This window comes from Pantherophis guttatus, chromosome 2, assembly GCF_059756535.1.
Source record: "Pantherophis guttatus breed Tessera chromosome 2, ASM5975653v1, whole genome shotgun sequence".
NCBI classification, from domain to species: Eukaryota; Metazoa; Chordata; class Lepidosauria; order Squamata; family Colubridae; genus Pantherophis; species Pantherophis guttatus.
In genome coordinates this window covers 116504458-116529475 of record NC_142064.1, presented here as the reverse complement: position 1 = coordinate 116529475, position 25018 = coordinate 116504458, and the positions used below count along the sequence as shown (strand labels likewise).

Genomic DNA, 25018 nt, shown 5'->3' with positions numbered 1-25018 from the left:
TAAGAGCTATATTTCAGGTAGCCCATTGTGTCCCAAATGTACTACTAAGAAAGAAGGCAGTTTATCTAAAGTTAAAACAGGTGCCTGGACTTGTAACATATTGGTTAAAAATTATTCTTATTGCCCAGAGATTTGAGTTCGTTCTTTATAGAGGACAATTCCCCATCAGTATGGTTTAGGATCATTTCACAAAAACTTCAATATCTCTGCTTCTCCAGAGAAGCACTCTTAATGATGGAGTACAAATGTTCACTTAATACAGGGGTGGGCAATTTTGGCCCTTTTACAACCTGTGGACTTCAACTCCCAGAATTCAGGAATTCTGGGAGTTGAAGTCACAGGTTGTAAAAGGGCCACAGTTGCCCACCCCTGACTTAATACATTTACCGTATTTTTCAGAGTATAAGATGCACCTTTTTCCCCCCTAAAAGGGGGTGAAAATTTAGATGTGTCTTATACACCGAATGTAGCCCCGCCCACCCACTGGCCCCCACCCTTTAGCCTGTGCCTCGCAGCAGTTATCTCCTTGCAAGCAAATAGCAAGAAAAAACAGCTCCTTTCAGCTTCAGCACAGCTTAATTAGCACAAGTTTTAAACAATTGTAATATTACATAATTAACCAATGTGAGGATGGATATAAAAATAGATGACAATGAGAAGGGGTATAATATAGAACAGAAGGGAAAAATTGAATTTGATTAAGATTAGAGATGAGGATGAAGGGTAATATTGGTTTTTTTAAAAAATAGATGAGAAATAAATATGGCAAAAAGGAAATATAGAAATTGTAAATTTAATTGAAATGACTAAACACTGTTTAAATTTGTGAACCGGCCAAATATTCTGTTCAAAGAAAATACATTGTTATGTTTGTATGTGTGTTTGTCTAAAAAATAAAAAAAAACTTTTTATAAAAAAAACAAAACAAAAAAGGTATGTGCGTCTTATACTCAGGTGCGTCTTATACTCCGAAAAATACGGTAAATAACATATCAAAGACCTGGAAATCCAACAAGATCAGTCTGCTTTTCTTAAGAACTTTTTTTGTGCAGTCAAATCCCTCCTTTTAAAGCAGTGAGGTATTTATATTGTATAACTGTCCCCAAACTCCAAAGTGCATTTTTAACATGCTGCAATGCATTTTCCACAGCAGCTTTAGAGGGCTGATAAAAAAAATTCTATGAGCTGAAATTGTGTCCCTGTAGACAAGGAGCTATCAAAACTACAGCTCATCATGTCATACTATACTGTATCTCTTATAAGAACTCATGGACCCATTTTATAACACCTTACCTGATAAAATAGCTGGGGAGTACTGATTTTTTAATGTACAATTGATGTTTTCAGATCACTTCAAGGTAGTTTCTCTGAATGTGGCTACATTTTGTTATACTGCCTGCAAAATTAGGCATATGCTGGCTGCCCACTGATAATCCACCGCTAATTGTAATATATTGCCTTTTTTCTTATTCTTATTCTTATTCTTATTATTTTAATTTTCTTTATTTTACAAAAGCTTGTGTCAAGGGCTGACTTTCAATAAATTGCAGCAAGGGAGCTGCTTTGCTACACACGAAACCCCAACCCAGAATCTTCAGCCAAGCGCGTACACCAAAGGTCTGAACCTGCGGTTCCTCATACTGAGCAGGATTACTAGCGCAACAACACATCATCAGTAAAACTAACTTGTCTCACGACAGTCTAAACCCAGCTCACGTTCCCTATTAGTGGGTGAACAATCCAACGCTTGGTGAATTGGTGAACGCTTCACAATGATAGGAAGAGCCAACATCGAAGGATCAAAAAGTGACGTCGCTATGAACGCTTGGCCACCACAATTTTTTCCTATTATTTTTAATGCTGGTCTGTGACTGTAATAAAAGTTATTTATCTAAATACCAGCACAGACCTAAGTGGCAATGCAAATGTTATAATCTAGCTAGTATGATGTATATTTTGAATATAGTTTGAGTATATTTGTGTGGATGGAGAGATCCTGAAATAAAAATGAGCTATTACAATATGATCACTGGATTTTGTGAGTTGGAGTATGGATGAACATGTTTGCAGGTTGTCCCTAAGAGTGGTACCATGGAGTGGGTTTGAGTTTGTGTCTTCAGGCCCATATTTACAAAATATTTAGATTCTTGAAAAAGTCATAGTTTGCTAGTAGTCTAGATTGTTGTATGAATCCATTATATGTTTTCCACCCCAGCTTGTCTATCAACTGTTTAATAGAGATGATTTTGGAAAATGAAGGAGCATCAATTTGGAGATCCTTTTGGCTGAAATGATGTCTGTGAAATGGAAACTGCAGAGAAAGCAATGTGAGAAAGATTAAAATGGCCCTAGCCATCAGGGTTTTGAAAATTTTATTTCATGTTATAAAAAGGAAAGTACCTGTCCAGCAGTTTTACAATACTTGCTTTTCCTTCATCATCATATCATAAATTCTATCTGCATTTTCTATCAATACAACATTTTTTGGAAGAAAAAATAGTTGTGATTACTGGTTTGGGGTAACCCACGTGTGTAAGATGCTAACTGCATTGAGATGGCAAATGTATCAGGCTAAGCCCAAGAACATTCAACCCGAGTTCAATACTTTATTTGCTCACATATAAGATTCTAACCAGAACAAACCATTACCACCTCAGCCTAATGGATTTATCCTGGGGGATTTCAGGGACTATCTGAATTCTCTTTCTGTTTCCTATCAGTCTCTGGTCTGTGTTGCTTCTTCCCTTACCACCCCCCTTTCTGGAATGTGTTCCTTCATTCCTGCTGCCTTGTTATAATTTTATAATTTTCATACCAGTTCCCCCTTCATGGTCCTCATCCCTCAAAAAATGGGACCCTACTAGAAAAGTAGGCAGTGGCAGGAGGTATAATTAGACTATGGATTTTCACAAATTATGGTCAATGCAATCAAACAGAGCAACCCAGGTCATTCTGGCTGCCCAAGACCAGATTTTCTGGAACCTAGCAAATAGCAGGGATGGCAAATGGGGGAAAGGCAGCCAGGATTTCAGTGTGAGAAAAGAAGTATGATAATAGGGCATTCTTGGAGAATAAAAAAAAAAAAGTTGACCTCTGGAATTCAGAAAAAATCTAACTAGTTCAGGTTCCTCCCACCAGTATATTATAATGAGAGCTCAGTTTGAAAATTATAGTAGTATAGTAGTAGTAGTATACCATTAGTATACTAAAAATGAAAAACTTCTTACAGTAATATTCCTGGCATTTGGGATTTAGAATCAGGAGATAGTGAAGAGTTGGAGAGAAAAACTCTCCTCCCAAAAATGAAGTGATTACTGACAAAACAAGTTTTTGTTAAAGCAACAATTCTATTTCATTGGTAACTGATAGACGTAAAATTACAGGTCATTCAACATTACAGGAAAAGAAAGACATCTAGCCCTTTTTTCTGGGGAGAGTGGGCAATAAGAATAAAAAATTATGAAATCTGTAGAAACTTAGCTGAATTTTTGCAGTCTCTGTTCGGTGTGTGGTGCCATCTAATGTTCAGCTGAAGAAAATGACATGTATGAAACCACCTTATTTTTAAAGGACAAGAAAAGTCAGGCATGGCTGGAAACTCAATCAGTTCACCCAAGGCATTGTCACTAGGATTTTTGTTATGTAGAAGGCAAAAAAGTCAGATGTATCTGATAAAGTGAGCTCTAGCTCACAAGCTCTTATGCCTTATAATAAAATTCATTTGTTGAAAAAGGTGCTATGAGAGTCCTATTTATTTTCCTCCTGTAGATTATTAATGACTTTCCTTTTACGAAGTTTACATAAGAAGGGAGTGGTATCAGACAACATACTTTCTAGAATATGTTCAATTCACTGCAGGAAAGAAATGCCAAGGTATCTTGCTTCCTGCAGTTTAAGGTCTGCTGCTTGGGGGTGGGGGGAGGAACAAGGGATTGAGCTAGCGGCCAGGGAAATGTTTGGTAATGCTGAAAATGAGGGTCATGTAGCTAGAGCAGTGCAGCAACCTGGCAGTGCTGAAGCAGCCACAATTCTCCCAAATGTCACTGCCTTGGGAGAAAGAGGTCCTGGCATTTTGTAAGTTAGCTGATTTGAGATACCTTGGTTGAAAATGTTTTGTTCTATGCTGCAACATTTCACCCAGTTGAAGGTTGCAGACCTGTGTGTTTTATTAATATATGGATTAACTCAAAAGATACCCCAACAATAGAAATACTACTGTTACTGTTGAGAATTATGAAATTCCATCCACCAGACAATTTGCAAGGGAAACAAAAGACCTCCTCCAGTGATATTTAATATTCTTTTCAGCCTCTGGGGTATAAAAAAGGTCAACAATTCCTTTTTGATGTGTGTGTGTGTGCAAAAAGTTGACACTATTTATATGGATTATTTTTCATGTAAGGCAGTCCTAGGTCCAGATACACATATGGGGCACAAGTATCTTTCAACCAAGCATTAGTTTGCAGCACATTCTCAATGAATAATGCAACAGATGATGAAGTTTGATATAAATATAGCTTTACTTTAAGAAAGTTGGTATCCAGCTGTTGATGGATTTCAAATCCAGCGACAAATACAGCAAACCAGCTAGTATCTACAGTAGAAATATTGTAGCATGTTTATGAAACAGAAATAGTTCATTATATCAAAGCAGAACTCTAAATCCCTTGGGGAGAAGGCCACAGACTCCCACTCTCTCAAAATGAACCCTATATAGGTCTCCTCTGAGAATGGACAATATTGTCTATCCTGAATCTAAACTGGCTTAAGGAACTGATTGAGCTCTTCTTTGTTTACAGTTTAAACCTGGATCTTGCCCAAACCACTCTGGTTGGAGGAGGTTGTGCTTTCTATCTATCTATCTATCTATCTATCTATCTATCTATCTATCTATCTATCTATCTATCTATCCTCCCTTAACACAGCATAAAGATTCCAATTATCAATTCAGTAGTTGGATAGTTCTGCCCAACTGCAGGCACCATATAAAAGCTGGATTCTATCAAAAAGACAGATGTGTCACTAAGGAGTGTAACTGCAATAAAACAAGTCACTCTAGAAAGCAATGCACTCAAAGATTGTCCCAGCCACAAAAGTTTGGTTTAAAAGTTATCAGATCACAGGATTAGCATTAAGACAATGGTCAAAATGGAAAAAACACACTCAGAAGAAAATGGTTTGTATCACAAACAGAAATTGGTCTAGACTAAAAACTACTACACCTAAGAGGACAGAAACTTAAAAAAAAAAAAAGCATTATTCAAGATGATTTTGATATAACTCCAAGATCCAATGTTTCTAAATTATTAGAAAGAAGCAACTAAAAGCCCAGATTTTTTTAAAAAAAGGGAATTTACAAATATTTACAAAAGCAATATAGACATATACTTTAAAAAGAAACCAATGAAAAAAAGCTTGTAGAGAAAGTGAAGACTCATTTCAACCTGAATATTCCAGGAGTGTAATTGTGATAATCTGCAGTCATTTGGAACTCTGTTTCCCATTGGACACAAGGCATCACCACCACCTTCCTCATCACCATTCACTCCGCTGTACTGTGAAACATCTAGAGGACACATGCCTTTGTCAGGAGTCTTAAGGCAGGAACTTGTATCTCTTTAGAAGACATGGCTCTTACAAGAAGATGCCAATCTGAATTGCAGAGGAAGGAGCAATGTGGAAAAAACCCAATTTGTTTGATTGTGGTCCAGCTGACTAGAGCTTGGCAAAGCTTCTCATGATTGTTCATATAGCTTCACCTGGGAAAAAGAGTGCTCTTTGGGAGCAAACATCCAGGCCCATCTTCAATGTCCATAACAAGACTGCAGCTGGTCTTAGAAGCATAAAGGTATGGGTTTTTTTACACACAAGCATTTAAAAAAACAGTAAAATAAAACAGTAAAAATATTTTTACAAACAATGTACAGGTTGGGGCAAGGGAGGATAAGAATGCTTCACTAAGAAATGGATTAAAATATCCTCTTTCGCTTTAAATAGGAGTCTGCGTAGTGCCCTCCCAGGCCCTGAGAATGCTGGCCAATATAGCTGCCTTCTGGACTAGGCTCTGGAGAGGGTAGCAGGTGAGAAAAGGCTCGCTTCTGGCCTCCAATGGGAGTCTGCAAAAGAAGGACAAACAAAGTAAGGAAGGAGAGAAGCAGGGCAGGGAAATGACAAGTTCAGGAGAACCTCCAAGTTTCAGAATTCCTTTTGGATTGAATCATCTCACCTTTGCGTAGCTGCTGTGGGAAGGGCTAGTTGGTCCCAATCCAAGGATATTCTCTCCTGTGCCCATTGGTGGCATCCCAATAGCCTGAAAGATAAGGAAAGAATCAAACCATTATTCAATTTACTTGAAAGGTTTTTAACACATTGCTCAGGTATACTATATATAAATTAGAGAGAGGGCATAGGTGCTATTGGAGAATGTCCCCTGAAAGAACCCTGGAGGTACACAAAAATTAGTAAATGTGTAGTCTGGATACACAAACTCAGAATAGTCTGCCAAACTTTTCATGTCATTAAACAAATCTGAACATCAAATATTCATTCCACTCTGTGAATACTTTCTTTTTACAAAAACTATTTCCCTTACTGGTTGTATCGGAAACTGTTTTTGTAAGACATCATGTCTCCCTGACCAGGTGTAAACACAAAAGCAAGCAGGCTGTTGTCAAACCAGGCAACTGGTGGCCAAAAACTGTGCTGTCCAGAGAAACATTGTAAAATGTCATAGAAGACAGAAACTCTGGGTGGTGGTCCTGATGTTTTGAAGTAACCTTGGAGCAATGTGCAAACAACTGCAATATGATATTGAAAGCTATCCAAAGTTAATTTGTATATGAACTTCAAATTACTTTAATGATAAAAAATTACTTTGTTCAAGTGGCTTTGTCTAAGTCCAGCTTGAAGGCCACTTGTGAAATATGAGGTTGGAGACCCTGCATAGAATGGGGGCAAAGGAGTTCCTAGATGGTTTTGCTCAAACCCAGGAGATGAGACCTGAAACAGAAATTGGGTTGTTTTAGGTGCTTGTACACAAACTCTCATATTTTAATATTTAGGAATTGTGCAAATGTAGACTTGTTACTTTTTAATGACTGAAATCAGAAGCTGGCACTTAGTATCTGGATTTTACACCATGATTTTATAGTTTGACTATAGTTACACCATAGTTTGACTACGAAGTCTGCATGTGATACTATAGAAAATCAAAAAGTGGGACCTTCTTGCCATTTGCTGTGTTCCTGAGCAATACTTTTCCAGTATACTCCTTACACTTTCCTTCTCACCCATTCCTTGCTCCTTCTCCATTCTAGTTAATAATAATATTTCCTAAAATAGATAACTATACATATGTTGGTGATAGTTCTATGCATATCACTGGCCAATACTGATGCTATTTTCCCCTCATATACATAATGGTACCATTTGGCTGCACAAGGAACCGGGGTAATGGGTCAAAAGTAGAAGGAACAGATACAGAAATTGGCAGCTTTTTAGGAGCTCTCTAAAATCTGGTCCATTTTAACTAGTGGGCAGTTTTTATTCAATTAATGTTTACCTTTTGCTTCTTATGTGCAAATACACTTAGCTGGGATGCTGTCTCTCTGGCCTGGGGATATATTCGTGATACCAAGTCCTTTTGAAATGAGAGAGAGAATAGATCTTTTCAAGAAAATTTTGCTACCACTAAAGACATGTATAGCCCTGAAACATTCACCTAATATTTTATATACTCACTAATGAAAAGCAAAAACGTATACATGCCTACATGTCTTCCCCCAGTTTTCCAACTCAGATAATCACAATTTACTAATACTCACAGGCTGATAGTCAAATGCAGAATTATCTTCTGATTGACTAGATGAGGGCAGGAGAACATCAGACATGGATGCCTGTTGCATTCTGGGATTGGAAGCATTGCCAAGTACACCAGTCTTTGGGCTGAATGTTTTATTAGTTCCACCTGCAAGTAAAGTGAATATGCAGTAATGAGACTATAATTCCTTTAGATTAAATGCAGGACCACATGGGAGAATATCTATACTACTGGTATGTAAGGTAAGCACAGATTTTTCCATGAGTACTTGCACATGCTAGGAATAGCCATAATTTCTCTTTGTATTATCATTTCACCTTTGAACCTCCTATATTTGTAACAGACTCTACTATGACACAAGCATGGGATCACAGGAAAGTTCTCACGAATGAGACTAAAGAAGCAACTAGTCTAGTATTCTGTTTTCACAGTAGTCAACCAGATACCAACAGAGAGCCCACAAGCAGAAACTGAATAGTGAATAATATTTTCATTTATTTTCCCCAGCAGCAGTAATGAGATATCTATTACTTAAGAGAAGCCTTTGATATCTACAACCATGAACAATCTATCTGATCCTCTTTGAAAGTTACCCAACATTTCTGCCTCTTTGGGAATGAATTCTACAGGCTGAATATTTGTTAATCAGAATCAGTAAGAAGATTAATAAAAGAAGTAAAATACCAACACAAAAACAAAAGTGTATCTGTATGTACATTCAAAAATTTGAGCATGCAACTTTGGGCAGGGTAGATTTGATTTAAATCATAATATTTAAAGAGCGACTGTCATTTCTGTCCTGCAGCAGCTCCTCCTCTGACCTGCTGTTGACTCACCAACAGTCCCAATATTGCAGAATATACAGCCTCGTGCTACATAACTAAGCTCCATTTCATGCTGAATAAACTAAATTATTAATGTATCTTAAATAGAAAACTATCTTTGGATAGATTTTTACTTCAAAAGCATTTTATTAAAATAAATTAGATAAAAATTAAAAAAAATCAGATTTAAATAAAAAAAACTTTGTCTCTTGTCTTCTGGTAAAGCAACATATCTTGTGTCATGTAAACAAAACTTAGCAAGATTTATGTATTTTGTTGCTTATTCTACTAATATCACCAATCCTTGTTTAAACATTTAAACACATATTTGAATGTTATTAGTTTACATCGGGTTGTCAAACTCAATTTCATTGAGGGCTGCATCAGGGTTGTGTTTGACCTCAGGGGGCCAGGGTGGGCATGGCAAGTTCAATATCACTCAAGTCAGGGGTGTTTGTGGTGGCCTGAGCGCTCTACCAGCAAAAATGGGCTCCCGAGCTCCGTTTTCTGCTGCGACTGTCTTCTGCAACTTCTGCAAGTGAAAACAGAGCTCAGGAGAGCCGCATGTGGTCCTTGAGAGCTCCGTCTTTGGCTGTGACGGCCTCCTGCAACCTTCTAACAGTGAAAACAGAGCTTGGGAAGGCCATGTGTGGCCCTCCCCAGCTCTGTTTCTGCTGGCAAAGGCACCGCAGGCCCGTCCTTCGCTATTCCAGGGCAGCCCCATGGGCCAGGTCTAAGCACTCTGCGGGCCGGAAACGGTCCCCAGGCCTTGAGTTTGACACCCCTGGTTTACATAATCCATCTCTGTTTATGCCAGATAGTCTTTTTTAACATAGTCAGCTAATGATGAATGATTAATTAATCTATTATATTAATTATAATTACATTAAAATACACACAGTTGTTTCAAGACAATCTGCATTATATGGATATAAAAGTTACAGAATTACAGAATTTTTATTGTATCTTCCATCCAGTATTGCTGTGTATAAGGAATCAAAAAGCCTTAGTGTTCTGTAATATATTTGAATGGTTCCGTTCTAATATTCTGCTGAATCAACATTCTTTTAGTATCAACTGTCTGCCCAAACATTACCTCTTGTCTTCTCTTCCATATGCTGACCATTTTATCCATTCCTCCTAGGAATTGGCTTCAAGATACCTTATCATCTTATTAGTTCTCCCCAAGCCCACTCCAGCTACAACAACCCTCTTGGTGGATTTGATGCCCAGAGCTGCACTACCACACATTACAATGGAACTACAACCTCAAGATCTAGAAATAATGTTTCTGTTAAGGCAGCCTCAGATGGCACTGACTTTTAGCTAATGTATTACTGGTTGTCCTTGACTTATGATTGATCACTTAGTGACTGTTCAAAGTTACAACAGACTCTCCAAAAGCTATTTATGAACCAGTGTCGAAGTTCCAATGTCCACCATCACCCCAGTAACATGATTGCATTTTGGGCACTCAGCAACCAGCCTGCATTTATTTGCATTTGGAACACTCCATTGGCACAACTAAGACCACACTTTCCAAGCTCAATTACAGTTGTAAACTGAGAACTGACTGTATATATTACTATTGTTGATGTTCAGCTGGTGATTTATTTGTTCTCATGCACACTGCCATCAGTCCAAGTCTCCTAAATCCTGTATTAAGCATTTGATTTTTCCCTACCCAAATGAAAGGTTTCTTACTTACTGCAACAGGACTTCTACTTGTGGCATTTGCCCCAATCTTCAAGCACATCAATGTAATTTTAAATTGTGTTTTTTCTCTTTACAATAGACGGTCCTCGACTTACAACTGTTCGTTTAGTGACCATTCAAAGTTACAGCACTGAAAAAGTGACTTATGACCATTTTTCACACTTACAATCTTTGTGGCATCCTCATGGTCATTTGATCAAACTTCCAATGCTTGGAACTGCTTCATACTAATGAATTACAGTGTCCTGGGGCCATACAATTCCCTTTTGCAACCTTCTGACAAGCAAAGTCAATGGGGAAGCCAGACCCACTTAACAACCATGCTATTAACTTAACAACTGCAGTGTTTCACTTAACAAATGTGGCAAGAAAGGTCATAAAATGGGGCAAAACTAATGTCTTACTTGTCAACATAAATTTTGGGCTTAATTGTAGTTGTAAGTTCAGGACTACCTGTACATGGTGTGGTAGTAAGAACTATTAAGTCATTACAGCACGCCAAAGCATGAGATGGAAGCATAACCAGGGAATGTAGAACAAAAGGGTTTCCAACAAAGATGGTTTGTGCAATCCTGCTCAGTGGTGTATTCATTTCTTGCCTAGCTTTATCATATGGGAGTCCACGCAATTAATTCAATATTGTAGGTAATCGTAGTATCACGTTTGTGAATCCCTACTCTAAAGTGTAAACAAATTTCCTCCCAGCTTTAAAACATCTGCACATCTGATTAATTTAGCAATCCAAATAAAATATGTGCCGTATTTTTCGCTTCATAAGATGCACTTTTTTTCCTCCCAAAAGTGGGTGGAAATGTCTGTGCATCCTATGGAGCGAATATGGGCAACATGCAGCAGAGGCGAATGGCAGCAGCAATCCCCGCCACCTGGAACAGCTGATTGGCAGTATTCCAGGAGGCCTGTCCAACCACTGATCAGCTGCTCAGAGGTGAAGTATCCAACGTTCCCCGGCACAGGCAGCAGACATGGAGGAGGCAGGCTATTTGCTTTTTGCTGCAAGGACTCTAGCCAGATGAATACCGGATGAACGCTGGGAGGCAGAGGCAGATTTTTTTTTCTTTGTTTTCCTTCTCTAAATCTAGGTGTGTCTTATGGTCAGGAGTGTCTTACAGAGCAAAAAATATGGTACCTATTTGCTAAAGAACTTCTGTCTTCTGAATTATGCTATGGTCCCAATTTCTGAGATACCATTCCTGAACTCATTCTTCAGCATAAAAATATTTAGTTTTTAATCATTTATGTTGTTTAACATTGTTTATGTAGGAGAGCATAAGCCATTCAGAGTCAGCTGATGACCAGAGTGGCATGTAAACCTAGTAAAATAAGAGAACTAAATAAATTATATAATCCCTAATTTAGCAAAGAAAGCTAGGATGGGAGGATGCCAGCTAAGGAATAAATAGAAGAACAAAGAATAAATGCAAACCCCTGTTGAAAGTATTATTCCAGAACAGCCTTTTTCCACTCGGCATCCTTCAAAAATTGGGAACTGCAACATCCAACATTCCCACCTATTTTTTTTAATATTGGCCAAACATGATTTTAATTGGGGAACAAATATTTTCTCTTGATTTCCCTCCCTGCCAATTGCTGCTTACCTCCAATCTTACTTCTAGGGAGAAGGCTGTGCAGATTTAGATATGGATTGAGTGGAATCTTGAAGTCTTTTGGTGGCTCTCCTAGGAGAGAAACCTGAAAGGAAAACTGCAATAGTCATCATTTCCTGGACTGCTGAATGTAGTTTACTCCAATTAAGGCAAGTCACTTAAGTCTGGCCCTGGTTTAATTACCTAAGTAGTAACACATAAAATCTCCAAATTCTTAAATAATTAAACAAAAAACAAAAACAAAACCCTAGGTAGTTATCTTTAATTCCAGCTCTATACATTATACCATGAAAGTAGTTATTTTGCATTCACTCAGATTTTAATGTCTGCAAGTATCGGAACTATAAAAGCAAAGCAAAACAAAGAATCCTTAATGAAAATAGATCTGCAAGGAAAGGGGAGCATTAGCCAGTGCACCGGGCAAAGAGCTCTGTTACAAAAAATAAGAGTTTCTTGTCTAAATGACTACAGTAAATAATGATAAAATTATGTCATTAAATAAATGCTCAGATTTTCACTAATATAAGGTGCTGAATATTAAACTTGATGGCCCTACTTACATTAGCTAACTGAGGACCCTGAGGACCATTATCTGATCTGTTATCAGAGGGTTTCTGAAGCCCACTGATCATAGATCCCAAAATGGAGGTAGTGAGACCCTGTAGGCCAGGTGAAGTCAGCTGAGGTGCCTGGGTTCCCATCGCAGCATTCTCCCTCTCCATTGCTAATGGTCCCAAGAAAGATGGCAAGGATAAGTTTGCAGAAGGCAAGACAGTAGATTTCACAGGTCCTGGGGAAACATCAGCTGGCAAAGAACCACCTGGGAAAACATGAATCCAGTAAAGAGTATATTCCAAATGATAGCTATGAGAATTAGATAGTAGGCTAAAACATCAGTCTATTTACTGAACAAATGATCACCATTTGATGGGCAGCATTTTAAGGAGCATTTAATAGCCAACCTTGATATTGTCCAGTCTTAATAAACATCTTTAGAAATAGGGGCTCCACAGATTATTCATGAACTCCTTGGCAGCTTGCCAATACAAGTAATAGTAATAGAAGTAAAAGAAAAACCTCAGGTCTACATAACCTCAAATAAAAGTATATTTCTTTATTCACCTGCTTTACTTTAAGGCTAAAAAAGTCACCAACATTTTGTGGGCATGAATTTACAGAACTTACAGGAATTTACAGAACTATAACATTTTATAGAACTCCCACCAATAGAACTTGCACCAAGTTTCTGAGAAGAGCAGCAAAAACTGTACTGAAATCCAGGGCAAAATCAAAACAAAAATATCAATTTCCATCTGAAGGTCAGCCTACCACTGTCTATTCAACTAAAATAAGTCTCCTTTCAGTTAAGCAAGTGAAAAGTTAACTGAATGAGAAAATTGAACCATTCCAACAGCTTGCTATGAAACTGTAGGAATCTTCTGAAATCTATATCTTTTTTATCAAGAATCCAAGAAAACTTCCTCAACTTCTACTGGAAACCCCTGCTTAAACTCTACAGATTGGAAGCTTTTTTAATAGGACAACTACAACTAAGAACTTACCTGAGGACATCTCTCCTAATAACTGATTTCCGGCCTGAGAAGCTGGAGAGTTCGACATTCCCATAGTATTGTGCTGCAAGGAACCATGAGGAGACTCTCCCAAGATTCCAGGTTTCTGCAAACAAGTCAGAGGTTTCAAAAAATTGTGATTAAAAGATACATACATGCATTAAAAATCACACAAGACCAAACTATAAGCCTGCCAGAAGCAGCTAATGTCAAGTAAGGTAATGCCAAAAAAGAACTAAACAGAAAGAAATATAGAAATAAATTCAAGTGACCTGGGATGTTCTATGAGAGAGACAGAAACTGGATCCTGTAAACTTACATACTACATAAAACATCTGGCAGAGGAGTGCTAATATATCTCTACAAGTTTTGAAAAAACAGAATACTTGGAGGAAGTAGGTGTCCTGATGACTTTGATATATCCATTTAAAATTTTAACCTTTGTGGAGGGAAAGACTTTGACAGAGTTTAGCTGCCACAAACAGTCTAAATTACAGTATTTAAACAGGATCTAAACAGACAAGATTCCACAGCACAAGTGGTTAGTTTAGTATCTCAATTTTTTCACTACTTTGAAGGGTTAAACTGCAGTACCAATCAATTTTTGACAGGAATACTGACATTTCAAAGTTAGCTCCAAAAGTTCTGATTGTCATTTTCTTCCATTGCTATAATAATAGGTGCATTCTATCTCAAAACCAAGCTGTAAAGTTGTATCTAGATCCTAGAGAAGCTAAAATATGAAGAAAAACATAGGGATGCATCTTGAATCCAATCCCATTAAATATAATACTATCCAGAGGCTCTTGAAAATAGAAATGCATTAAACAGGTCTGATATTTTTATGTCTGAAATTAAGAACAACCTCTCATTCCTTAAGAAAGGGGGGTGGGGGAAGAATACTACATTTTTGTGAAACAGCAACCCATGAAAGATCAATATACTGTATATAGAAGTTAGATCTCTTATTTATACATGACTAGCTGGATACCTGTGCTTTGCTATGAAACTATGTGATGGGGCTTGATAAATCGACACAGCTTGAAAATTAATTAGTAGATCGGTCTCTCCTCTCTCCTTCTCTTCCTCAGCCTTGCCCCACAGAACCCTATCCTATCCTATCCTATCCTATCCTATCCTATCCTATCCTATCCTATCCTATCCTATCCTATCCTATCCTATCCCCTTCTCTCCCTCAGCCTTGCCCCACAGAAGCCTCTCCTATCCTATCCCCTTCTCTCCCTTAGGCTTGCCCCACAGAAGCATATCCTATCCTATCCCCTTCTCTCCCTCAGGCTTGCCCCACAGAAGCATATCCTATCCTACCCCCCTTCTCTCCCTCAGGCTTGCCCCACAGAAGCCTCCCCTATCCTATCCCCTGGTTGCTGCTGTGAAAGTGAAAGTGAAACTCCTCTCCTCTGCTTTTGTTTTGCATTTGGAACAGATTTCTTTTCAGGTGGGGAGGGGGAATACAACTCCTTAGCATCAGAGCCTGTTAATAATAATATGGGAAATACTAATGCTCTGATGGTCATTTCGAAAAATCCTTTCTTAGTGAGCACCTAGAAGCCAAGAGGAACATAAGTGGCAAACTTTAAATTTATAGACTGTACGGTTCTGGAGATTTCGTGACTACAGTGTGAGTGGTTTTCACTTTTATATGTATAGATTTATATAATGCACAATGTCCCATTGGTTCAGCTAGCTGATAGGACAAAATCTATTATCTCCGGAATCACAAAGTATGCAATTCTGACTACATAAAGCTGCGCTCAAAGAGATACACAGATAATAAAGTAAACCTAAATACTGAATTAAGATCTCCTTACCATCCATTGCTTTCTGAGGATCCGTAATGGGCTTGTATTTAAGACACGCACAAAGTTATGGCAAGAAAACATGCTAGTTATTTAATCATACTTTAAACATTAAATTCTTAGGCTACATTAGGCTACACTCTTCGAAATTAAAAGTTCAGTAACACATTGTACATCTTCTGCACTGAGGCCATGATAGGAGAAAGACTGGAAAATGGTGACTGCAGTGTACCTTTCACTAAGCACAAACACTACACACATCTGCACACAATCAGCATATTTCCACACAGAGACCAAGCCTAGCACTCACATGGAATATGGCCTGGTTTTCCTTGTTCTGCAGGAGCTGTGCCCAGACCTGGTTTTGGACTAAGAGCAAGTTTCCAAGAAATGCCTTCTGGAGCAGAAAGCACAGAAAGACCAGAAATAAGAAATTTAGAAATAACTAAATGCTAGAAAAGCTACTGAGAAAGAGATAATTAGAAAGCAAAGCTTACACTTCACTTTTTCTATGCATATATACTAGTGCCTAAGGACATTTTGATCACCACATGCAATACTGCAAACTGCTGTATTTTACACTAACAGCAAAACTTAGTTGCAGCTGCTGAACATAAAACTAGATTGCTTTGACTAAATGACCATTATAAAATTTGGTTAAACACACACACTCACGGCACACAAAACATACTTCCAACTACAAAAGTAACTCTTGAGAAAGAACTGAATCATATATTTGCATGAGCACACTTTAGACAAGATATTCTGTGTCTTATTTTTTTTAATGTGAATGGTGGGATAAGCAGCTATGTACAGCAACCATTCCATGACAAAAAATTAACACTTTTTCTACTTGTACCCTTGGAGAACAAGTCACCTGCTGTGCTTGTGTTTGATTCTGGAGTGCCAGCTGAAGTTGAGCTGTGAACAGAGCTGGGTTGGTTAGAAGAGATACCGCTGGTGGTGCTCCAAGGATTCCTGAAAGAAAATCAATATATGTAGTTTAATTCATCCTATTAGGAAAAATGGCAAGGCAACCTACCAATATTGCAAAAAATATGACATAAAACAAATTTTGAAATTCTTAGTCATTGGAGGCTCATAACATCTTATTGAGTTTGGCTTTTGATGACTAAATTTGAAGGGCTTTCCCCCCAAAAAAGTTTCTCTTAATGTTATTGCCTGATAGCACTGGCAGATTGGCACAATCACATTGGGTAGCCTAACAAAGAGTTTTAGTAATATTTTGGCTTTGCCTAATAAAAATGAGAAATGTATACATTCAAAGAAAGAATGGCTTAATCTACTAAGTAAGTCTAGGAAGGACTGAAATGCTTCACAAGAGCGTTGCATGGCATAAGCCATGATTTGTTTTTCTAAGCCACATTACTGGTTAGCTTAGAACATCAGAAACCAAGCCTAGTTTCTAAGTACAAAGTATTTATACCATAACTGCTTTTTCTAACTCAGATAGTGAGAGGAAATCAAGCATTATCAATGGACTTATTATAGGTTGGAAGCTTATAAATATCCCATAGGTCAAGCCCCCAAGTAGCTTTCAGACTCAGAATTCTTTATCTGAACGTGCCTTGCTTTCCTCCAATGGCTCCATGAAATAGGGGGTTGAGTAAGAGTTGGAGAGATGAAGGATTCCCCAGGCTGTTCAGAATCTGAAGTATATTGGGTTCAGGTAGAAGCCCTTTACCACGGTTAAGTGCCTGAAAAAAAATAGCAGCAAAATCAAAAAGGTATCTGGATTCTTTGACAGAGAAAGAAATATGCATTGGTAGCTCTTATATGCAGGAAGAGGGCATCCATGTCCAAATTGAAATTTTAATTATTACAGCAATGTGAAGCATTAGTCATTTTTCTTTGCTTATGGAAAAAACTTCTAGTTCCTGCAACACATATTTTGTGTTACCTATTAAGGGATAACTGGAAATATGGCTATCATCAAAATATTGGATAATACAGGTAACATCTATAAATAGTAGATCATGACTTAAAAAGACAACTGATGAAAAGACGAGTGTTTGTTAAACTACAATGAAAATAAAGAGGCCTGTGTCATTCACTGAGATGCATAGCTTGCTCCAGGCCAAAATAAAATTATTAAAATAACAAAGCATGACATATGGCATTGATTAGCAAGAGACAAATTATATATAGAATCAGTACTGCAAGCTGAGACTTACTGTTGCCTGGGCAGCTATCAGAGCAGCGAGCATACTTCGTCCAGGAGGGCCTGGAGCACAGAAAGAGACTCTGATATGGTTCCCAGCAAGTAGAAAGCCATTGGTAGCCTGCTGAACCATCTCTGCTATCTCAGCTGACTCATATTCCAGGACTGCAAAGCCTTTCAGCTGCCCATCCTGACCACATGCCAGCTGTGTGAAAGGGGGGGGGGGGAACAGCATTATGAAAATGACCCAGTTACTTCATGTTTTTAATGGAATCAGCAAGTCTTCCTGAATTAGTTGGAAGAAATAAATGGGCTGACTTTACATACCGGTATCTCATTAAGCTATAATATTGTTTATATTACTTTGTTTTTGGCTGAGCACATTGTTTGCGCCCAGCCAAAGGATCAGACAGTTGAATATAAATATAATCAATATAAATATCAAAGACATGTTCTGAAAAATGTTCTTATCTAGATATGTTCTTATCTAAAGAGATAAGAGCTCCAGACTTTCCTTGCTTAATGTCTCTTCTTTTTGTCTTTTGGGTTTTGCAACTGACTTCTTCCTTACTGCAAAAATCTCCAGTGCAATCAAAACATTCCCCAGAAGACATGTATTTTGTTTAAATAAAATATTAAGTAAAACATTGTAAGGAAATGAAATTGCATCTGAACTAGAATATTGTGTCTTTCAGCCTTTTCAACCCTGTTTTTTTAAACCTTTGCTACTGAAATTACACAAGGGCTATAACTAAATTAAGTGCTATGTCAATAGAAGCATTATGCACATAAAAGAAATGTTCATCTTTTTGTATGTAAGTGCCTAAGTAAAACCTTCAATAGTTTTTTATTGAACATTCATATCAAGAATAATGCAACCAACATGTTTTGTACATCAGTCATTCAAATAAACTATGTGGCTTCTTTCATTCTGGCTCATGTATGTGACATGTAAACCATGGTTTATGACATAACATTCTAAGTTCATCCGTACTCTGGTTATTCATGTAGCAGATTTTGTCCATATTGTTATTATTAGGTGGTCATAAGGGTAACTCCAATAACATTATCTGTTCAAAATTTATAAACCAATTAGAGGGAAACAAAGCTGCAGAATCCATGGCATCTTTCAAAAATGAATGTATTTAAGAATTAATTTCTAACTCTACTGTTCAGTGAAATTCTTGAAAAGGGGAAGCAAATGCTAAGAATTGGAAGGTCTAAGGAATGATAATTTCTACAGTCACTCAATTAGACTTTGAAATACCCCTATCCATTAATATGTGCCTCTCTTGTCCATATACCAGTATACTTTGTTGGAACTCAGAGGCCTGTGGTTTTTGGGCTCTTTTTAACAATGAAAAACATGTCAGTGCTGAGATATAGGTGGGGATTTTGGGGTGGGGATCTTTAAATTATATCAGGCCCGTTTTAGTGTTATTCTCACCAATTTCATAGCAGAAAGACTTTCAGTTATTGAGAAATACACATTTTCTTTAAGCTTAGAAAATTCCAGATGTTTAAGAAATTAGGACAAAGAACATTATTGTACAGGGTGTACATTCTGTTGCATTCATAAGAGCAATCCATATTTAATTACAGCTTGACAAGGGATAAGCAACATAACTTAGCAACTTGGGAAAAGGATTCTACATAGGGAGAGTCAGCTAGTCATGTGAAGTTGTTGGGATGTTACATAGATACCAGCAAAGCAGCGTATTTCCCCCACAACTAAGATCCTTACCTGACAGAACGTTGGAGGACAAATGGCAGAGAAGGTCTGCTTTAGTTCTTCAAGATCATTATAACTGTGGGGCAATTTATCTACACATAAGCATTTTGAGTGAATAAGGTCTAGAGTCAACTGGTTGACATCTGTCCAATGAACATACAGAGTCCGTGTTCCCAGCTGTTTGCCCAACAGGTCAGACTTTGCTCTGGCTGCTGAATCCTTTTTCATGTACTCCACAAAACCATAACCTTTCGAGTGTCCCTTTTTCTCACTGTATACTAAGAAGCAACGCTCTAAGTTCCCAAATGGTCGAACCAGATCTTCAAACTGCTGCTGTGTATAAAGGTGGGGCAGATTGGCAATGCACAAGAGGGCATCTGTGGGTTGTAGTTGCACTGTAATCTCCTTGTCTCGCAGTGTGCTCAAGTGAAATTTCTTAATGGCTGATTCTGCCTGTTCCCCATTTAATAAGGTGACGAAAGCTACAAGAAAAGGAGGATATAAAGGCAATTGGCAAAATGCTCCACAGCAAACATATAAGCAAAGCTCTCTTGAAGATTTCTGACAGAACATTTACACAATTATAAACAAATGGTCTTGGTTGAATAATCAGAAAAAAATTACTTTGTGTTTCCACAGTGTCTGGACCATAAATACTTTCAAAAAGTTGTCAAGCATGGTTGCTTTTTTTTAATTATTATTTTCCTCCTCCTAGTTCTTTATTTACACTTCTCCATGATAATGAAAGTGAGGGTAGTATAAAGGATCCAGATACTGATCAGGTCAGATTCATTTCAAGAAGATAATTATGTTAAAGAACTTTCATCTGCCGCCTCCATTTTGTCAACTCAGACTGTAGCCTTGTTATTTTGTAAAATAAAGAAACATTAACAACATATATCAACTGTCGGTATTGTACTAAACTGGGCATGGATCTTTAAAGATTGCTTTCTTTTCTTCTCTCCTAGCACTTTATATTTCCCTAGTTTTCAAAGGAGAAGAATGCCATTGTATAAGAGGGTCTGTTTTTTTTAATTCAGACGTCAAATTCTTCACTTCCTACAAGTTATTCTATCAAAGACCTTTTTGAATATAAGCAAAAGTACACGTTTTTCCTCTATTGTTTATCATTATACTGGATTTTAAAGGCACTTGAAAGCAAAAAGTCTCAAGGATCATGAAAATGCACTGACAAGGCTCTGCTCATCTTTCTGTGCACTTTTCAGTAATGTATTTGCCTAACATATTTGAAGTACATTTCTAGTACAACATTTTGTTTTTGATTGATACATCTTTATGGACACCAACAAATTAAGAATCTTAATCTCAACTTTTTCTTAGAGCTAGATATGTATATGTTGTTATTTAGGGAAGAAAATATTCATCGAGCAATTTTAAATCTATCTTCAGAAAGGCAAAAAAATGGACTCTTATAGAATGCTAACCTCAGAAACTGCATCCTAAAGCAATGCAAGTAGATGAAAAAAGTAGCAGCCGTGAGCTACTGATAGCTTGTTCCTACTCTGCATCTCAATAAAGTTAATTAACCACAGTTAATGCTCTTTACAACTAAGCAAAATTTTCCATCAGGAAATTCATGCATTCATACTTTACACTGATATAACTAATATATTAATGCATCAAAATAACTCAGCTTCAGAGAGGGAGAACAGTGCTTTTTAAATTTAGTGATTAAAAACTCATGCAGAATACAAAACAACTTTTCCACAGTTCCCCCCACCCTCCCCCAATTTTAGGGAGGGCATGGCAGACAATATTTAAAAATACTCTTCCACTACCATTAACTTATTTCTAATATAACAGAAGTGCTCTTAAAACCCTCCAATGTAAATATTATCTAGAAAAGCTATATAATCTGTGGATATTTTCCATTGAAAAACTGGGAGGATATTTATCAAGAATAGGGTATTCTGCCTTAGGATAGGGAGATCTAAATATATTATTCATGACATTCCAACCCTCAATTCATAGCAAAGTGCTTTATAAATACAATTTTACTCACCTGTTCCTTTGTATTTGTCCACAAAACAATACTTAAGTTCGTAATCACTCAAAAGATCATGAATTTCCTGCATAAAATTAACAAAATAAATCATACTGAGGCAAAAACATGAAATAATTGCTTTTTTTCCCAATTAAATGACTTCCTGTCATCACTCCACTCCCTTTTCAATAGTCTACAGAATAATGCCAAGTCAGAGCACTATCGCTAACATATTTATAGTAAATATATCCACAATTTTGGCAGAAATTATGTGAAAGCATAATCAGTGCTTTGAACAATGACTATTTCCAAATACATAAAGATTTAAATAAACAATGATTAAAAGAGCACAGGGATTCAGGTAGTCATAAATGTGTTAATCATCTCTTGTTAAAGAAAGCACTACACCCGAGGTAATTTTTAAAAAATCTATTTAGATCAAAGTTGAAATTTGTGCATTTTACTACTGACTCAAACATCAAATATACATTTGTTTTTAGGATTTTCTATGTCTAAAGCAAATAAACGTACTATTAAAGTAGTTGTTTTAATTATTGTATTATATTGTAAGATAGCCTAACTACATATTAAACTCAAATGCTATTTCCAAGTTGATCAGTATTTTGTTAATGATTTGACATTAAATACTAAATAAATAAAATGCAATTGATCACAAATAAAACTACAGGGGTCAATTGTTTCAAGTTTATTTTTACTGTGAAGGTACAACAGGAAATCACAAACCACTTCTCTATCATTATGAAACTGGAATTTACTTTTTATGTCAGACAAATCAAAATTTGTTAGCTTCCAGAGCAGATACAGATACCAATTCTATCTTTTATATGATATTAGAACTCTCATTGTGTTTGTCTGTTTGTTCCCTCAAGATATCTAAAATCCACTAACTTAAAGAATGCATAAAAAATCTTGGACTCATTACTCCTATGGAACTGAAATGTCCACATGTTCTGACTGGTTTTATTTACTATGACTGCTACAGTGTCCTTGAGGTTATATGTGATTTTTGACATTCCCTGCCACCTTACCACAAAAGCAAAGTCAATAGGGAATCTGAAAGGAAGTTCTAAATCTCTCCCACTCCAACTATTATTTTGCCTGCCTGTGGTCATCCTCTTTATCTGTTTAGGTAAGTAAATATTGATATTATCAAAGTTGGTTTGCCATTAGAATTATTTTTTCTATTTATGATATATACCGTTCTTAGATGATCATGGGACTGTTCACAATTGGGAAAATAAAAGAAGAAGAAGCCTGAAATGCAATGTTCATTCTGGTCACTGACTGCACTACCTTTTTCTCAAAGGATAACTAATGGGTTACAGGATTGTCTAGTACCAAATAAAATGAGGAAAACTTAAAGAAGATAAGCAAAAGTGTGCATGAATTCCTTACAAAAAGTATAAACTTGATTTGATCATGAACAAGGACAAGGTAGTACCTACACATAATCACTATACATTTTTTCAGCCTTCAGAGTACTGAGTTTTGTTTTAAATCAGTAGAGTAACTGTTATTATTCAGGAATAAAATTGGTAACTGTAGCTAGTGTTCACCTTTGTACACAGTACTCTAATATTACAGAAATTCAGCAACCACTAGCAAACAGTTTCTTATACCTCTTTGCTGTCATCTGATGATCCTTGTTTTTTCCCAGCCCAGATCTGATAAATCACTTATAGGTGAAATGGCACTGCAAATTTAAACATTTCATTATCCACTTATTAAGCACAAAATCTTATGTCCTTAAAGTTGGTGATTTGGGGATGGGAGGGCGGAGTTGACTATAGGCAAGTGTTAGAAACTATAATTCAATTTTTGTTGAAAAAAATAAGCAAACTCACAAGCTACCAACTGTGACACAATATTTGAGACACGAATACAGTCACAATTTAAGCATTCATCTGCAGATGATATTGCAACCTGCATTTATGTATTAAATTATACAATCATCAGGTGTTTTGCCATATATTCAGACGCTAACACTTTTCTGCTCAGATAGTTTATGAACTTTAAACTGCACAATTGAAGCACATACCAAATGCGACAGTAAAGATAAATAAGTCAGGCTCACTCAAGGTCATACTCCCCATATTTCTGCAAAAGAGTTGACTCCTCTCCATTTCCTAGACACGGGGAAAAAAGGGAAATCTACCCCATAAATGGACATTTGTGAACCTAACTGAAATACGCCTCCTACAGAAAATTTGAAACAATACCACGGTGCATAGCACTAACATAAGCTTAGTGCAACCCTGTGGGACACAATATTATTTGTGCTTTTGGAAAAACAAATACAATTAAAGGCAATTCTAGAAGCAACTTTATGACACTATAGAAGAAAGCAATAGAACTTAGAAATTAAGAGATCCCAACCAAACAGTAAAAACCTATCTATGATAGGGTCAAATTTTACCAACTAGTTGTTGAAATGGAATATTTGACAATTTATAAAATGAGGATTTCCCATAAAATTTGATTCTATTTTTTGACAATGAGAACCACTATATTATACAGAAAAAAATATTATCCTCAAGACTGGGCAGAAATTAAAATAAGGCTTTTTATAACAGAGTATCTTTTGATCCTTTAAATTAAAAAATCTAAATAATCTTTTAGGTTTAAATTAGAATGTTATAGAATAGCAGACAATTCTAACTTTATCTATTTTCAGTTTATTTACTTTAATCCTATTCTGAAGACTTAAGTTTTAGTTCACCTTTAATTTCAAAGTTACAGGCAAATCTCTTCAGCTCTGATCTAGCCTAGTCATTAACATTAATAAATGTTCAGCATGTGATTAATATTGTATTTTTTCTTAATATTAATTAATACATTTATAAGGCTTGTAGAATAACATCACATAATCAAACAGCGGAACTGTAAATTGTTAATATTTCCCCTCTCCCATCTCTTGGGATCTGTTTTAAAATCAAAAGCTGCTTCACTGCACAGAATCTGTAAATATCTCTATTTTAGTATGACTGTTATGGAAGCTGTTTTTAGCTTATCTGGTTACGGTTCAAAGAAATACTGCAATTCAGAAACACTTTAAACAGCTACAAAAGCCACCTAAAGAGGAACCAAAGGACAAACCATTTACAATGTGCAGAAATGTTTTGGCTGGTAGAGTGTTGCAGGAGGCCACTCAGCCAAAAATGGGGTACGTGTGCACGCCCCCCTGTGCCCCATTTTGGCTGCCAGAGGCACCGTGGGCCGGTCCTTTGCTATTTCCAGGCTGGCCCACAGGCCTTGAGTTTGACACCCGGCTGTAGCTTCTCCTACTGAACTGGTTCCTGTATGAGTGTCATAATAAATTTCAATCGTGAAACAGAAGGCCATTAGCCAATTCAAAAGCAGAAAGTAACAATTTCCCCACTTTAATGTATATCTAATCTTTGGTAATAATGAAGCAGTTCCCATTCAGAGCTGTGTAATATTATCAATTCCTAAAAGAGAAACCAGCAGACTTGGATAATACACAGTATTTCAAACAGCAGAGTTATTGTTAAATCTAAATTTAAAAAATCAGGGCTCTTAATTTTTGCAGAATGGTTTGTGTTTGCATCTTGTGCAATGATTGTACACTAAAACATTATGCAATTTTGTTTTTCTTCCCAATATGGAGAATGGGACATTCAATAATATTTAGAAGCTCTTACAATAGAGGAAATTTCTAGTTATTTGGCAATAACTATTGACAGAG

The 25018-nt window shown here is 36.8% G+C and overlaps 1 protein-coding gene across 6 annotated transcripts in view; it reads right to left on the bottom strand.

The window, feature by feature from the left end:
• Window positions 1-4501: 4501 nt before the first annotated feature.
• Window positions 4502-25018, bottom strand: part of RAVER1 (ribonucleoprotein, PTB binding 1) — a 28433-nt gene continuing 7916 nt past the window's right edge. The window contains exons 2-15 of one of the 6 annotated variants that reach the window (XM_034434330.3): window positions 21310-21376; window positions 19299-19768; window positions 17568-17759; window positions 16961-17090; window positions 16250-16350; window positions 15683-15769; window positions 13547-13661; window positions 12545-12804; window positions 11976-12069; window positions 7824-7966; window positions 7562-7639; window positions 6874-6999; window positions 6227-6310; window positions 4502-6116 (exon numbers count right to left, since the gene is read on the bottom strand). In XM_034434330.3, the coding sequence (XP_034290221.1) occupies window positions 5970-6116; window positions 6227-6310; window positions 6874-6999; window positions 7562-7639; window positions 7824-7966; window positions 11976-12069; window positions 12545-12804; window positions 13547-13661; window positions 15683-15769; window positions 16250-16350; window positions 16961-17090; window positions 17568-17759; window positions 19299-19768; window positions 21310-21376 (2094 nt within the window). In that variant the 3' untranslated portion in view covers window positions 4502-5969. The remainder of the gene's footprint in view (window positions 6117-6226; window positions 6311-6873; window positions 7000-7561; window positions 7640-7823; window positions 7967-11975; window positions 12070-12544; window positions 12805-13546; window positions 13662-15682; window positions 15770-16249; window positions 16351-16960; window positions 17091-17567; window positions 17760-19298; window positions 19769-21309; window positions 21377-25018) is intronic. The other 5 variants (XM_034434332.3, XM_034434334.3, XM_034434331.3 and 2 more) reach the window with 5 other exon arrangements.